This window comes from Hemiscyllium ocellatum, chromosome 13, assembly GCF_020745735.1.
Source record: "Hemiscyllium ocellatum isolate sHemOce1 chromosome 13, sHemOce1.pat.X.cur, whole genome shotgun sequence".
NCBI classification, from domain to species: domain Eukaryota; kingdom Metazoa; phylum Chordata; class Chondrichthyes; order Orectolobiformes; family Hemiscylliidae; genus Hemiscyllium; species Hemiscyllium ocellatum.
In genome coordinates this window covers 89,407,733-89,425,121 of record NC_083413.1, presented here as the reverse complement: position 1 = coordinate 89,425,121, position 17,389 = coordinate 89,407,733, and the positions used below count along the sequence as shown (strand labels likewise).

General features: G+C 44.2%; 1 protein-coding gene across 2 annotated transcripts in view; it reads right to left on the bottom strand.

Moving 5' to 3' along the window:
- LOC132821987 (lactosylceramide 4-alpha-galactosyltransferase-like) overlaps window positions 1-17,389 on the bottom strand; it is a 37,383-nt gene that overhangs the window by 8,392 nt on the left and 11,602 nt on the right. The window contains exons 2-3 of one of the 2 annotated variants that reach the window (XM_060835035.1): window positions 10,519-10,670; window positions 5,349-5,872 (exon numbers count right to left, since the gene is read on the bottom strand). In XM_060835035.1, the coding sequence (XP_060691018.1) occupies window positions 5,349-5,846 (498 nt within the window). In that variant the 5' untranslated portion in view covers window positions 5,847-5,872; window positions 10,519-10,670. The remainder of the gene's footprint in view (window positions 1-5,348; window positions 5,873-10,518; window positions 10,671-17,389) is intronic. The other variant, XM_060835034.1, reaches the window with a different exon arrangement.

Genomic DNA, 17,389 nt, shown 5'->3' with positions numbered 1-17,389 from the left:
AGTGTGGCCAAATTCAGCTGTAACTCCATTTCTAAGTTTGCTGATGACACTACTGTAGTACGTTGGAACTTAAACAACGATGAGATAGAGTACAGAAAAGGGATAGAGAACTTAGGGGCATGGTGTAAAGACACCAACCTCTCCCTCAATGAAGCAAAATGAAGGAGCTGGCCAACTTCAGGAAGCATAGTGGGGAATATGCCCTGTCAATGTCAAATGGTGCTGCAGTCGAGAGCTTTAAGTTCCTGAACGTAAATATGACCAACAATCCGTCCTGGTCCATCCACGTCAATGCTATGGTCAAGAAAACAAACCAATGCCTCTAGCTCCTCAGAAGGCTAAGGAAATTCGGTATGTCCACAATGACTTTTACCAATTTTTAGAGATGTACCATTATCCAGATACATCATTGTCTCCCAGATACATCACAGCTTGGTATGGCAACTGCTCTGCCCAAGACCAGAAGAAATTACAGAGAGTTGTGTACACAGTCCATGCCATTATACAAACCAGCTTTCCATCCATTGACTCCATCTACACTTGCCACTGCCTTGGGAAAGTGGCCAATATAATCAAAGACCCCACCCACCACAGTTATAATCTCTTCCACTTTCTGTTGTGGTTCTGCTCGCCGAGCTGGAAGTTTTTGCTGCAAACGTTTCGTTCCCTGGCTAGGGAACATCATCAGTGCTGTTGGAGCCTCGTGTGAAGCGCTGCTTTGATGTTTCTTCCGGTATTTATATTGGTTTGTTCTTGCCGCTTCCGGGTGTCAGTTTCAGCTGCAGTGATTTGTATGTGGGGTCCAGGTCGATGTGTCTGTTGATGGATGTTCTTGCCGTTTCCGGGTGTCAGTTTCAGCTGTAGTGGTTTGTATATGGTGTCCAGGTCAATGTGTCTGTTGATGGAGTTTGGGGATGAATGCCATGCTTCTAGGAATTCTCTGGCTGTTCTCTGTCTGGCTTGTCCTATGATAGTGGTGTTTTCCCAGTCAAATTCATGTTGCTGGTTGTCTGAATGTATGGCTACTAGAGATAGCAGGTCGTGTCGTTTTGTGGCTAGCTGATGTTCATGGATGCGGATTGTTAGCCATCTTCCTATTTGTCCTATATAGTGTTTTGTGCAGTCCTTGCATGGTATTTTGTAAACTACGTTAGTTTGGCTCATGCTGGGTATTGGGTCCTTTGTTCTAGTGAGTTGTTGTCCGAGCGTGGATGTTGGCTTGTGTGCTGTTATGAGTCCTAAGGGTCGCAGTAGTCTGGCTGTCAGTTCTGAGACGCTCCTGACGTATGGTAGAGTGACTAGTCCTTTTGGTTGTGGCATGTCCTCGTTCCTCGGTCTATCTCTTAGGCATCTGTTGATAAAGTTGCGTGGGTATCCGTTTTTGGCAAATACCTTGTATAGATGTTCCTCTTCCTCTTTTCACAGTTCTGGTGTACTGCAGTGTGTTGTGGCCCTTTTGAATAGTGTCCTGATGCAGCTTCGTTTGTGTGTGTTGGGGTGGTTACTTTCATAGTTTAAGACTTGGTCTGTGTGTGTTGGTTTCCTGTGTATCCTTGTGGTGAATTCTCCGTTGGGTGTTCTCCCTACTAACCTGTCTAGGAATGGGAGTTGGCTATCCTTTTCTTCTTCTCGTGTGAATCGGATTCCTGTGAGTGTGGCGTTGATGATTCGGTGTGTTTTTTCTATATCTGTGTTTTTGATGATTACAAAGGTGTCGTCGACGTATCTGATCCAGAGTTTGGGTTGAATTTGTGGTATGGCTGTATGTTCTAACCTTTGCATAACTGCCTCTGCTATGAGTCCCGAGATTGGTGATCCCATGGGTGTTCCGTTGATTTGTTCGTATATCTGATTGTTGAATGTAAAGTGTGTGGTGAGGCACAGGTCCAGTAGTTTAAGTATGCCGTCCTTGTTGATAGGTTCGGCCTCCTGTGTTCTGTTATGTATGTCCAGTAGGTTGGCTATTGTTCCTCTGGCTAGGGTTTTGTCAATTGAAGTGAACAGTGCCGTCACGTCGAATGATACCATGGTTTCTTCTTTGTCTATGTGTGTATTCCTGATGACGTCCAAGAATTCCTGTGTTGATTGTATGGAGTGTTTGGATCCGCTGACTAGGTGTTTCAGTTTTTGTTGTAGTTCTTTGGCCAGTTTGTATGCTGGTGTCCCTGGTAGTGATACTATGGGTCTGAGTGGGATGTCTGGTTTGTGTACTTTGGGTAGTCCATAGAATCTGGGGGTGTTGTTGCTTTCAGGTTTCATTCTTTGCTGGTCCGCTTTGGTTATCTGTCCGTTTTTTTGTAGATTCCTTAGTGTGTTGTTTATTCTATTGGTGAGTTGTGGTGTGGGGTCGGAATCCTTCATTTGGTAGGTGTTGGTGTCTGCGAGTAGTTGTTGTGCTTTACTGATGCAGTCTGATTTATCTAGGATGACTGTCATTCTGCCTTTATCTGCCGGTAGTATGATTATGTTTTTGTCATTTTTCAGTGCTTTCAGTGCTTCCCTCTCCTTGGTGTTGAGGTTATGTGTTTGTCGTTTTTTTATCATCATGGGTACTACCGTTTGTCTCACTGTTTGTTGTGCCTCTTTGTTGTTCCCACACCACAACACCCCCAGATTCTATGGACTACCCAAAGTACACAAACCAGACGTCCCACTCAGACCCATAGTATCACTACCAGGGACACCAGCATACAAACTGGCCAAAGAACTACAACAAAAACTGAAACACCTAGTCAGCGGATCCAAACACTCCATACAATCAACACAGGAATTCTTGGACGTCATCAGGAATACACACATAGACAAAGAAGAAACCATGGTATCATTCGACGGGACAGCACTGTTCACTTCAATTGACAAAACCCTAGCCAGAGAAACAATAGCCAACCTACTGGACATACATAACAGAACACAGGAGGCCGAACCTATCAACAAGGACGGCATACTTAAACTACTGGACCTGTGCCTCACCACACACTTTACATTCAACAATCAGATATACGAACAAATCAACGGAACACCCATGGGATCACCAATCTCGGGACTCATAGCAGAGGCAGTTATGCAAAGGTTAGAACATACAGCCATACCACAAATCCAACCCAAACTCTGGATCAGATATGTTGAGACACCTTTGTAATCATCAAAAACACAGATATAGAAAAAACACACCGAATCATCAACGCCACACTCACAGGAATCCGATTCACACGAGAAGAAGAAAAGGATAGCCAACTCCCATTCCTAGACAGGTTAGTAGGGAGAACACCCAACAGAAAATTCACCACAAGGGTACACAGGAAACCAACACACACAGACCAAGTCTTAAACTATGAAAGTAACCACCCCAACACACACAAACGAAGCTGCATCAGGACACTATTCAAAAGGGCCACAACACACTGCAGTACACCAGAACTGCGAAAAGAGGAAGAGGAACATCTATACAAGGTATTTGCCAAAAACGGATACCCACGCAACTTTATCAACAGATGCCTAAGAGATAGACCGAGGAACGAGGACATGCCACAACCAAAAGGACTAGCCACTCTACCATACGTCAGGAGCGTCTCAGAACTGACAGCCAGACTACTGCGACCCTTAGGACTCATAACAGCACACAAGCCAACATCCATGCTCAGAAAACAACTCACTAGAACAAAGGAACCAATACCCAGCATGAGCCAAACTAACGTAGTTTACAAAATACCATGCAAGGACTGCACAAAACACTATATAGGACAAACAGGAAGACAGCTAACAATCCGCATCCATGAACATCAGCTAGCCACAAAACGACACGACCTGCTATCTCTAGTAGCCATACACTCAGACAACCAGCAACATGAATTTGACTGGGAAAACACCACTATCATAGGACAAGCCAGACAGAGAACAGCCAGAGAATTCCTAGAAGCATGGCATTCATCCCCAAACTCCATCAACAGACACATTGACCTGGACACCATATACAAACCACTACAGCTGAAACTGACACCCGGAAGCGGCAAGAACAAACCAATATAAATACCGGAAGAAACATCAAAGCAGCGCTTCACACGAGGCTCCAACAGCACTGATGATGTTCCCTAGCCAGGGAACGAAACGTTTGCAGCAAAAACTTCCAGCTCGGCGAGCAGAACCACAACAACGGACACCCGAGCTACAAATCTTCAATCAGATTCTTCCACTTTCTTCCAACAGGCAGAAGATACAAAAGTTTGACAACAGTTTCAGGAACAGCTTCTTCCCTACTTTTATTTGAACAGATCTCTCACATATTAGGGTTGATCATTCACTGCACCTTCTTTGTAGCTGTAACACTGTATTCTGCATTCTGTTCTATTATCCTGATGTACTCTCATATCATATGATTTTTCTAGATAGCATGCCTAATAATACTTTTCACTGTATGATGGTACATGTGACAATAATAAAATCAAATCACTCTATGTATTTGGCATTCCATCCATGGAACTGACCACTTCCCTAGCAACACCTTACCCAGCTAGCAATCCACTACACTGGTATCCTGTCCCCTCAACCTCTACAATCTGTGTAAGATTACCACTCCTCAAAATCTGGTCCACATTATCTAAAGCAATAGATCACAAACAAATATAGAATACTGGAGAAACTCAACAGGTCTGGCAGGAATATGCTAGGAGAAACAGAGATAACATTGAGTCTGGGATGACTCTTCAGAATTTTGTGCACAGATGCTGATGAGTTTCTCCAGCATTTTGTGCGTGTTTGCTTCAGATTTTGCTTTTACAACAAAAGATTTGACCTGGATCTCCTCTCGTTTTGGATGAGGGAATAACTAATTGAGTCACCAATTAAAACTGCTACATTCCTTCTGGGGCATGGTTCCCCTGACATCTACTGTCTAAATCACACCCTCTGTTTAAATGAGCCAAGCCAATTCAACATAGTATTGGTGTGGAATTAACTGGGATATAGAGACAACCCCATTGTATCAAATGAACATGAGAGAGACGCAAAACAAAACATTTGCTAACCTTTGCTGGATAAAGACTGAATTAATAATCTCTGGGGAGTTGCCAAATTAATGGTCCCCATACCGCCAATGAACAAAGTCCAGTCTGAATAATTGAGATAAACATTGATTTTTAGAAAAATAATTATCCTGGTTTTCTTTCAGATTCTGCAAATGATTTTGTCTGGACCAGAAACTGAAATTCAATCTAAAACCCACAGGAATTCCAGTCCAGCATTATCCATCCGCTTGTCAGTGTAAAGTTTACTATTTCATTTGGCAGATTAGTGACTAATGGCAGCTATTATCATCCACAAAATCAAGCAGCCAGTTCTGTACAACTCCTTACCTTCTCATACCATCCAGCCAAGGGCGTGTTGCTAAACAATTCTTTAGGATTCAAAGGCAAGATGATCACATTCTTGAATGAAGAAAGCAGACGGATGCCTTTGTACTCAGGTTCTTGATACTCAGATATATCACCATTGAGTGCTTTCATGAAGAAATAAACTGACTTGTTTGGGTTTAGTCTAGCTGCTGATTCAACGCTGCATATGACCAACGGGGAAGGGTTTAGTTCACTGGATGTTTGCACAAACATAATTCTGCGCTCTGTGGTTGGATGCGAAGTGCTCTCAGTAGAGACCTGGCCAGATGCGGTCAATTTCATTTGGGAAGCTTCTGCTGGTTTGCTGGAGGAGTTTCCCAGTTTATACATCAGGGTGTTTTGCATGAAAGTTTCCTTGATTTTATCAGATGAGTTATTGAGTACATAAAATAAACACACAAGCAAAAAGACGGTGATGATGCCCATCCCCATGCGAAGTGATCTTTTATACTGTTTCATAACTGGATATTTTTCATGGATAACTCCTGCGAAAAGGAAGAACCATTGAGATGTCAGTAAAACAGCCAGGTCTGCTTTATACCTGTGACATGTACCAGCTATGAGTCCAATGGACAAAATGTTTGGTTGCTGGAAATCCAAATAAAAGCAGAAAATGCTGGAACTTCTCAGTAGGGTCTGACAACAGACCTTATTGGGGTGCGGCACGGTGGCTAGCACTGCTACCTCACAGCATTAGAGACCCAGGTTCAATTCCCGCCTCAGGCAACTGTCTGTGTGGAGTTTGCACAATCTCCCCATGTCTGTGTGGGTTTCTTCCGGGTGCTCCGGTTTCCTCCCACAGTCCAAAGATGTGCAGGTCAGGTGAATTGGCCATGTTAAATTGCCCGTAGTGTTAGGTGAAGAGGTAAATGTAGGGGAATGGGTCTGGGTGAGCTGCTCTTTGGAGGGTCGGTATGGACTTGTCGGGCTGAAGGGCCGGTTTCCACACTTTAATCTAATCTAATCTAAAAACATTTATGGACAAAGAAGCAGAGTCAGAGACTCTTTACTGAAAACTCAGCTAATTTCTGAGTGTTTCAGAGAATGCTTCTCTTTGTGGGCCTCAGCAGCTTTTCTCACACATTTCTCTGAAGATCAAAAGAACAAAAGAACACCAGGCCCTCCAAGCCTGTGACGATTATCATGTCCTAACTAAACTTAAAAACAAAGCTTCTGTTCTTATTCAGTCCATATCCCTCCATTCTCTCCCTATTCCTGTAACCATCTAGATGTCTCTTAAATGTCGCCAATGTGCCTGCTTCCACCACTTTTGCTGGCAGCATCCTACACTCTTACTACTCCCTGCAATAAAAACTCATCTTGTACATCTCCCTTAAAAACTTTCCCCCTTCTCACTTTGACTCTATGCCTCCCTGTAATTTAAACTTCAACCCTGGGATAAAACCTCGGACTATCCATCCGATCTCTGCCGCTCATAATTTTGTAGATCTCTATCAGGTCTCCTCTCAGCTGCTGTCTTTCCAGTGAAAACAATCTGAGTCTTTTTAACCTTTCCACATAGCCAATGCCCTCAAGACCAGGTAACATCCTGTTGAACTTACTCTGCACTCTCTCCAGAGCCTCCACGTTCTTCCAGTAATGTGGTGATCAAAACTGGACACAATACTCCAAATGCGACCTACAATATGATCTGCCAACTCTTGTAGTCCATGCGCCAGCCAACAAATGCAAGCACATCAGATGTTGTCTTGGCCACCTATGTTGGCACATTTAGAGAACTATGGACCTGCATGGCCAGATCTGTCTGTGTGTTAATCACTTCAGGATCAATGCAGTATGCCACAATGATGTCTGGCTCATGTCTTTATGGTCTTGCTAGCTGCATGAATCCTCAAAACTTAGTGCCAACGCCATCTTTAAAACTGCTGTGCACCAGATCAAATGCTGTCAATCAGGAGATCCTGAGCACGGGCCAGCATTAATTACTCATTCCTCATTGCCCTTGAGAAGATGGTGATAAGCTGCCTTCTTATGCTGTTGGTTGACCCACAGTTCCCTTAGGGAGGGAATTCCAGGATTTTGACCCAGAAACACTGAAGGAACTGCAATGTACTTCCAAGCCATGATAGTGAGTGGCTTGGAGGGGAACTTACAGGTGGTGGTTCCATGTATCTACTGCGCTTGCCCTTCTAGATGGAAGTGGCCATGGGTTTGGGAGTTGCTATTCTTGGTGACTGTCAGTGCATCTTGTAGACAGCACCCATTGCTGTGACTGAGCATCTGTGGTATAAAGGGAGGATGTGTGTGGATGTGGTGCCAATCAAGTAGGCTGCTTTGTCCTGGATGGTGTCAAATTTCTTGAGTGGTGTTGGCACTGTCCCCATCCAGGCAAATGGGGAGTATTCCATCACTCTCCTGTCTTGTGCTTTGTAGATGGCTTTGGGGAAATCAGGAGGTGAGTCACTTCCCACAGTATTCCTAACTTCTGGCCTGCTTTTGTAGTCATTGTGAGTCCAGTAGAATTTCTAGTCAATGATATTGTCTGGAAATGGCTGACAGAGTCACACTGGCACCCTGCATTGCTGACAGGAATGTCAAGGTATGGTGGAATAGGTGACGGAGAAGAGGGTCTTTCCTCAGGGCCACCAGAGGAGACTGTAACACCAGGCTCAGCCAACTTGGTCAGGCAATGCCACCTGGGTCAATGTAGTGTCCACAGTCTGGAGGACTGCCCAGGGAAGTGGTAGAGAGCAAAAGCATAGACTCACAAACGAGATCACAGCAGTATTACCAAAACTGGAGGAGATTCCTGCCATAGTGCTAAAGTCTTGACTTAGCAAACATGAACAAGACTAATCTAGATGTGTATAAGAATGTACAAGCATCAGCTCAGCCTTGGGTTCAGGGCAAAGATTTGCCAACAAACATTGGGATTGAAGAGAGATCAGTCAGCCAGGATGCAGTGTCCAACAAATGAATATACACACGAGTTTAAAGTGAGAGTAAACCAGGCAGCCTCTCAAGACTGCTCCAATATTTAGTAAGATCACAGTTGACCTGATTGGAACCACATTCCCACATACTTCTGATAACCATTCAACCCCCCCCAACCTCCACCCTCCCTCCCCACCTCCCGCTATAAGACTTTACATACTTCTGGCTTAATGATATTCAAGGATTCTTTATCCACTGCTTTTCAGGAACCCCGTTCCAAATGAACACTCACAAAGTTCCTAGAGAAACAAATGACCAGAATTCTCATTGAAGTTGGTGACCTTGTAACTATAGTCTTTAGTAACAGGAATAGAAAGCTAACTAGCAGAAGGGACTTGCAAAGGGAATGTGTATGTGACTGTGAACTTAAATTAGATACTTGAATTAAAATAGATACTGCTTTATGTTAGCCTGCTGAGAGTTCATTATTATTCCTTTTTTTCTGGAATGCATTTTCATGGGAACTTAGTACAGGAGAGCGAGATCAAAAATATTGGCAGTAAAGCTCTTTAAGATATTCAAGATTAAGCTACTTAGAAATGAGGTGTCAACTTCGTAGAGCCACAATACAGGAAAACAGAGGATAAACAACATAAGGCAATCTGTGATAGACAGAGTTAAATGATGCAACATCCAAGATCAGATTTCAACTTTGGATTCCTGCCACATCATAATATTTAGAGTCATAGCGTCATAGAGATGTACAGCATGGAAACAGACCCTTCGGTCCAACCTGTCCATGCCAATCCCAACCCAATCTAGTCCCACCTGCCAGCACCCAGCCCATATCCCTCCAAACCCTTCCTATTCATATACCCATTCAGATGCCTTTTAAATGTTGCAATTGTACCAGCCTCTATCACTCCCTCTGGCAGCTCATTCCATACACTCTCTGCATGAACAAGTTGCCCCTCAGGTCTCTATTATATCTTTCCCCTCTCACCCTAAGCCTATATCCTATAGTTCTGGACTCTCCCACCCCAGGAAAGAGACTTTGTCTACTTATCCTATCCTTGCCTCTCATTATTTAATAAACCTCTATAAGGTCACCCCTCAGCCTCCGACATTCCAGGGAAAACAGCCCCAGTCTATTCAGCGTCTCCCTATAGCTCAAATCCTCCAGCCCTGGCAAATTCCTTGTAACTCTTTTCTGAACCTTTTCAGGTTTCACAACTTCTTTTCGATAGGAAGGAAGCCAGAATTGCACGCAATATTCTAACAGTGGCCTAACCAACATCCTGTACAGCCGCAACATGACCTTCCAACTCCTGTACTCATTACTCTAACCAACAAAGTTGTGCCCCACAAATGTCAGGCAATGACCATCACTACTGAGACACAAACCAACCACTGCCAATGGACATTCAATAGTGTTACCATCACTGAATTATCAACATCCTGGGGTTATCATTGACCAGTAATTCAAATGGACTCAACACATAAACACAGTGGCTACAACAGCAGGTCAGAAGCAAAGGAACACTGCGGTGAGTAACCCATCTCCTGACCCCTCCCCTCAAAGCCTATCTATCATCAACATGGCACATGTCAGGAATATAACAGAATACCGCCCATTTGCGTGGATGGGAGCAGCTCCAATAATATTCAAGAAGCTTGACACCATCCAGGATAAAGTAGGCTGCTTGATTGGCACATCCATAACTATCCACTCCCTCCACTGACACTCAGCAGCAGCGATGTGGAGAAGGTGAGGACTGCAGATATTGGAGATGAGAATCGAGAGTGTGGTGATAGAAAAGCACAGCAGGTGAGGCAGCATCCGAGGAGCAGGAGAAATAACATTTTGGGCATGATTCCTGATGAAGGACATATGCTTGAAACATTGATTCTCCTGCTCCTCGGATGCTGCCTGGCTTGCTGTGCTTTTCCAGCGCCGCACTCTCGACAGCAGTAGCAATGTGTACTATCTACAAGATGCGCTGTAGTATTTCACCAAAGATCCTTAAATAGCACCTTCCCAACTCACAACCACATTCACTTAGAGGGACAAAGACAGAAGGTACATGGGAATGCCACCATCAGCAAGTTCCCCTCCGAGCCACTCACCATCCTGTCTTGGAAATATTTGGCTGTTCCTTCAATGTCCCTAGGTCTTAATCCTGGACCTCCCTCCATAACAGCACATGATCGGCAACAGTTCAAGCAGGCAACTCACCACCATCTTCTCAAGGAGAACCAGGGACTTGGCCCGGCCAGCAACGCCCACACCCCATCAGCAAATGTTCAAAAATATCCAGTCATGAATCGTGAATGGTAGTTGGCAACTAAAGAACTAACTGCACCAGCAGTTTCCACAAAGACCGCCATCTGTAATGACATGAGAGTTCAGCACATCAGTATAAAAGATATTGCTGAAGTCTGAACTTCTCTAGTTGTCCCTCGCATCATGGATTAGTGTTCAGCTAATTCAATTCCCTGCATGTCATATCATGAAACAGTTGGAGGCACTGGATACTGAAACTAGGTAAAATACACCACTCATGGCCAAACTGGTGTTGTAGACAAGTTTAATGGAACCACTTTGCTTTTGTGTATGTGTCCTTAGGATACGGAACATTTTATTACCTGTGTGATTGCCAACTTCAACGATTTGTGCTGATGTACGTGCAGCTCTCTCTGCCCCTGCACCTACTTTGCGGTGATATCCCTTATGGTCTGGATGCACTCTTACTAAAATATATAATCACTTCACATTTCTCTGTTTTGGATTTTATCTTTCACTTATCCAACTATTTCATGAACATTTCTGCATCTTTCCTAAGTTTTACCCTGCCCTCGCCATTTATGAAAACTCCAAGTTTCATATCATCGACAGAGTTTGTCGTTCCATCCAGCAGACCAAGATCTGGACCATTCCGATATCAATTTACATCCCTCACCACTGAGGAAAGGATGATTTGTGGAGCCTCTTTTTGCAGTTACTTCTTTAATTGCACAAACATGGGGAATGCGAGAACTGACAGTGCTTCTGTGGTGTAAGGAAACACTCAAAATTTGGAGAAGTAAAAGGAATGCACTGGTACAGGGCACTACATGTTTTGGAGGGATGAGATGCTTTTTCTCAACCAGGAATGAAAGTCCAGATTGCTATAGAGGCTGCCCCATGCCTGGATTCAGGATGTCTGCTCATGTTTGGGTAGGATTATATAGGATTGGGTAGGAAGAGTCGGGATCCCCTTTTGGTCGTTCATATTTGGTACAATAACATAGATAAGACTTGGAAAGAGGATCTGTTTGTGCAGCTATGGGCCAAAGTCCAAAACAGGACCACAAAGACAATATTCGCTGAATAACTTCCTGAACTGCACACATTAGTTAAATAAATAACATTAGCAGTTGAATACGTGATGATGTCCTGGTATTATTGGTAGACTATCGATCCAGAAACCCAGCTCATGTTCAAAGAATCATTGAATCCCTACGGTGTGGAACAGGCCATTCAGAACATACAGCTGAAAATGTGTTGCTGGAAAAGCGCAGCAGGTCAGGCAGCATCCAAAGAGCAGGAGAATCGACGTTTCAGGATTCCTGAAGAAGGGCTCATGCCCGAAACATCAATTCTCCTGCTCTTTGGATGCTGCCTGACCTGCTGCGCTTTTCCAGCAACACATCTTCAGCTCTGATCTCCAGCATCTGCAGTCCTCACTTTCTCCTTTCAGAACATAGAGTCCATACTGACCGTCCAAAGAGCATCTCACTCAGACTCAGCTCTCTAACCTATCCCTATAATCCTGCATTCCCATGGCTAATCTACCAAGCCCGCACATCCCTGGACACCATGGAAAATTTAGCATGGCCAATCCAGCTAACCTGCACATCTCTGGACTGTGGGAGGAAACCCACATAGACCCAGGGAGAACACAAACTCCACACAGTCGCCGAGGCTGGAATCAAACCCGCATTCCTAGTGCTGTGAGGCAGCAGTGTGAACCACTGAGCCACCGTGCAGTTGAAATGAGGAATCTTTAAAGTGAAATACAGGCACCACTGGGAGCCAGGTTCAATGCTGCAACAGCAGATAGTGGAATTTGAATTCAATTAAAATAAAACTGGATTGAAGAATATACTGATGGCCATAAAATCATTTTCGATTGTCAGCAGAAACTCCATCTAGTTCACTGGCTCATATCTCTCTAAACCTTTCCCAACCGTGGGAAGTTGAAGGAGGCACGGGAGGAAATTGCAGAGATTTTTGCTTCATCTTAAGCCACTGAAGTTCCAGAAGACTGGAAGGTGGCAAATGTTCCATTGTTTAAGAAAGGTAGCAAAATCAGCAGGCGGATGAACCTGACATCAGTGGTAGGCAAATTATTGGAAAGGATACTGAGGGACAGGATCAACAAACATTTGGATAGTCAAGGTCTGATTAGGGACAGTCAGCATGGATTTGTGTGCAGGAAGTCATGTCTGACAAATCTTTTGGAAGAGACAGCCAAGAGAATAAATGAGGGTAGGGCAGTGGATGTTGTTTATATGGATTTTAGTAGGGCCTTTGTCAAGGTCACACCCAGTAGGCTAGTCATGAAGGTTAGCTTGTATGAAATCCAGGGAGAGCTCACTAATCGGATTCAAATTAGTCTATGACTAATGGTGTACCAAAGGAGCCTGTGCTGGGACCTTTGTTACTTACATATAGATGATCTTGATATGAATGTGCAAGGCATGACTAGTACATTTGCAGATTACACTGAATTGGGAGGTTCTGTATCTCTTCCAAAGGAAGGTAATGTAAAATCACAGTGGGATCTTGATCAGGTGGGGGAGTGTTGGTAAGGAAAAGCCAGGGAACTATAGACCGGTGAGCCAGATGTCACTGGTGGGCAAGTTGTTAGAAGGAGGGAACAATATTTACATATATATGGAAAGGCAAAGAGTGATTAGGGATAGTCAACATGACTGTGTGTGGGAAATCATGTCTCACGAACTTGGTTGAGTTTTTTGAAGAAGAAACAGAACTGATCAGGGCAGAGAGCGCTCTACATGATCTATATGGACTTCAGTAAGGCGTTTGACAAGGTTCCCCATGGGAGACTGGTTAGCAAGGTTAGATCTCATGGAATACATGGAGAACTAGTCATTTGGATACAGAACTGGCTCAAAGGTAGAAGACAGAGGGTGGTGGTGGAGGGCTGCTTTTCAGCCTGGAGGCCTGTGACCAGTGGAGTGCCACAAGATTGGTGCTAGATCCACTATTCTTGTCATTTGTATAAATGATTTGGATGTGAACATAGGAGGCATAGTTAGTAGATGACACCAAAATTGGAAGTGTCGTGGATAGCGAAGAAAGTTACCTCAGATTACAATGGGATCTTGATCAGATGGGCCAATGGGCTGAGAAACAGCAGATGGAGTTTAATTAGATAAATGTGAGGCGCTGCATTTTGAAAAAGCAAATCAGAACAGAACTTATACACTTAAACAGAACAAAGAAACCTCAGAATGCAGGTTCATAGCTTGAAACTAGAGTCGTGGGTAGTTAGGATAGTGAAGGTGGCATTTGGTATGCTTTTCTTTATTAGTCAAAGCACTGAGTATAGGAGTTGGGAGGTCATGTTGCAGTTTTACGGACATTGGTTAGGCCACTGTTGGAATATTTCATGCAATTCTGGTCTCCTTCCTATCGGAAGCATGTTGTGAAACTTGAAAGGATTTAGTCAAGAGTTATAAGGATATTGTCAGGGTTGGAGAATTTGAGCTAAAGGGATAGGCTGAACAGGCTGGGGCTGTTTTCCCTGAAGCATCGGAGGCTGAGGGGTGACCTTACAGATGTTTATAAAATTATGAGGGGCATGGATAGGATAAATAGACAAAGTCCTTTCCCTGGGGTACAGGAGTCCAGAACTAGAGGGCATAGGTTTAGGGTGAGAGGGGAAAGATATAAAAGAGATCTAAGGGGCAATTGTTTCATGCAGAGGGTAGTACGCGTATGGAATGAGCTGCCAGAGGAAGTGGTGGAGGCTGGTACAGTTGCAACATTTAAGAGGCATTTGGATGGGTATATGAATAGGAAGGGTTTGGAGGGATATGGGCCGGGTGCTGGCAGGTGGGACTAGATTGGGTTGGGATATCTGGTTGGCATGGATGGGTCGGACCGAAGGGTCTGTTTCCATGCTGTATGTACATCTCTATGACACTATCACTCTGCTGGAATGGAGGTGGGGTAGGGGGAGTTGCAGATAAGGAGGGGGCGGGGGGGCGGAGTAAGGGAAAGGTCATTAGTGGGGTGGGGGAGGGGGGTGGTTGAGGTGGTAACAGGTGAATATAAATGGTAGGAAGAATGAATCCAGTTGGTCGCAGGAAGGAGGGGTCAGTAGGAGAGATGAAAGAGAGGAAGCGGGGCTGGGAAGGGATTTGGGGGATGGGTGGGAAGGTTATTTGAAATTGGAGAACTCACTGTTGAGTCCTCCAGGCTGCAGGCTACCCAGGGGGAAGTTGAGGTGTTGTTCCTCCAATTTGTGGTCTGATTCACTGTGGCAATCGAGAAAACCAAGGATGGACGTGTCGGAGAGGGAGTTGGAAGATCAGGCTTGCTCTTTTGGGCCCGGCTGAGATGTTTAGTGAGACCACATTGGGGGCTCTGGATACAATAAACTAGAATGGAGGAGAGGCAGATGAACCTCTGTCTCACTTGGAAGGACTGTAGAGAAGCAGCTATTGTAAAAAGAGGTTCCATGCTTCAACAGAGTTTTTGTCTGGACTTTCTCTGAAATCTCTCCAGCCTATAAGGGTGTCTGTTTGAATTTACCTTTTACCAGCGGGTGTTGCAGGGTTTGGAACATCCTTCATAAATTGTGATAATGGGTCTTAAAACACGTTAAGTTATTCTAAATTCTGTTTTCCTTTGTTCATGTTTCATCCATAGTGTTTAAATAAATTCTGTTTTGTTTAAAGCTGACTGGTTTGCACATCATTCCTAGAATATCCACTTTACACCTGCTTTTACAAAAAGATAAAAAGTTAGGGACTGGGCTACCTTCTTAAAATGTATTGAGGGGTCTGGCCTGGTCCATAACAGAGGTGTGGATGTGGAATAGGCTGCCCAAGAAAGTGGTTGAGGCAGGTACAACAGCAATATTTAAATAGGTTCATTGGTGGGAAGGCTTTAGAGATGTTAGAACCAAATGCAGGCAATTGGAACGAGCTGAGTGGGCACCATGGTTTGGGCCGAAGGGCCTGTTTCCATGCTGTATTACTCTGACTCTAAGTGTTGCAACTGTATCTGTATCTACCACTACTTCTAGCAGTTCATGCCACACACAAACCATCCTGTGTGCACAAACGTTGCCCCTCCAGGCCCTTTGCAATCTTACACCTCTCACCTTAAAATTATGCCCTTTAGTTTTGAACTCCTCCCACCTTAGGGAAAAGACCTTTGCCATTCACATTATCTACGCCTCTATTGATTTTATAGTGTCACGCTTCAACATCCTACTTGAGGCAATGGAGTGACCCGGGAATGGAATGCAACAGGAAAATACAGAGCATAAAAGATGGACATTTTCCAGCAGATCAGATCAGAGTGTGCAAGAATTATAAAAAAAACAGAGTTAAAGCCCCTGAATCTAACACACACAACAGTCATCATCAAAGCTTACAATGAATACACTAATAGAAATAATTAGGTCTGACCTGACACCCATTAGGGAGACTAAATTACAATGAAACAAACTGGGACTTGAACATTTTCCAAAAATACGTCAGAAATGTTCAGCCTCTCGGTTCTTTACACTATAATTATCCTAATATTCACTCAGATAATAAGTCACTAATTATAACAATTTAATCCTCGTCCTGCTCTGTAATTTCACCACAAATCTATTTGTCTTTATAAAAAGAAAATGTCTCACAGTTCTACTATGGTTTTTCACAGTCAACAAACCTCTTAATTTGCATGACAGCCAATGAATGATTTGTGTCGGCTGGTTACTGTTAAAATAGAGAAACAGGCACTCATCCTGCACTCCCCAGACTTCCGCTGACACCACGGAGATAATGACTGGATGACCTGTTCTGTTGATGTTGACTGGGGGATACATGCCAGTCTGGAATAACACCTTCTTGGACATGTTAGAGTCATAGAGTCATACAGATGTACAGTATGGAAACAAACCCTTCAGTCCAACCCCCATGCCGACCAGATATCCCAACCCAATCTAGTCCCAACCTGCCAACACCCGGCCCATATCCCTCCAAACCCTTCCTATTCATATACCCATCCAAATGCCTCTTAACTGTTGCAATTATATCAGCCTCCACCACTTCCTCTGACACCTCATTCCATACACATAACACCCTCTGTGTGAAAAGGTTGCCCCTGAGGTCTCTTTTATATCTTTCCCCTCTCACCCTAAACCTATGCCGTCTAGTTCTGGACTCCCCAACCCCAGGGAAAAGACTTTGCCTGTTTACCCTATCCATGCCCCTCATAATTTTGTAAACCTATATAAGGTTCCCCCTTAGCCTCTGACGCTCCAGGGAAAACAGCCCCAGCCTGTTCAGCCTCTCCCGATAGCTCAAACCCTCCAACCCTGGCAACATCCTTGTCAATCTTTTCCGAACCCTTTCAAGTTTCACAACATCTTTCCGATAGGAAGGAGACCAGAATTGCACGCAATGTTCCAACAGTGGCCTAACCAATGTCCTGTACAGCCTCAACATGACCTCCCAACTCCGGTACTCAACATTCTGACCAATAAAGGAAAGCATACCAAACGCCTTCTTCACTATCCTATCTACCTGCGACTCCACTTTCAAGGAGCTATGAACCTGCACTCCAAGGTCTCTTTGTTCAACAACACTCCCTAGGATCTTACCATTAAGTGTATAAGTCCTGCTAAGGTTTGCTTTCCCAAAATGCAGCACCTCGCACTTATCTGAATTAAACTTCATCTGCCACTTCTCAACCCATTGGCCCATCTGGTCCAGATCCTGTTGTAATCTGAAGTAACCCTCTTCGCTGTCCACTACATCTCCAATTTTGGTGTCATCTGCACTAACTGTACCTCTTATGTTCGCATCCAAATCAT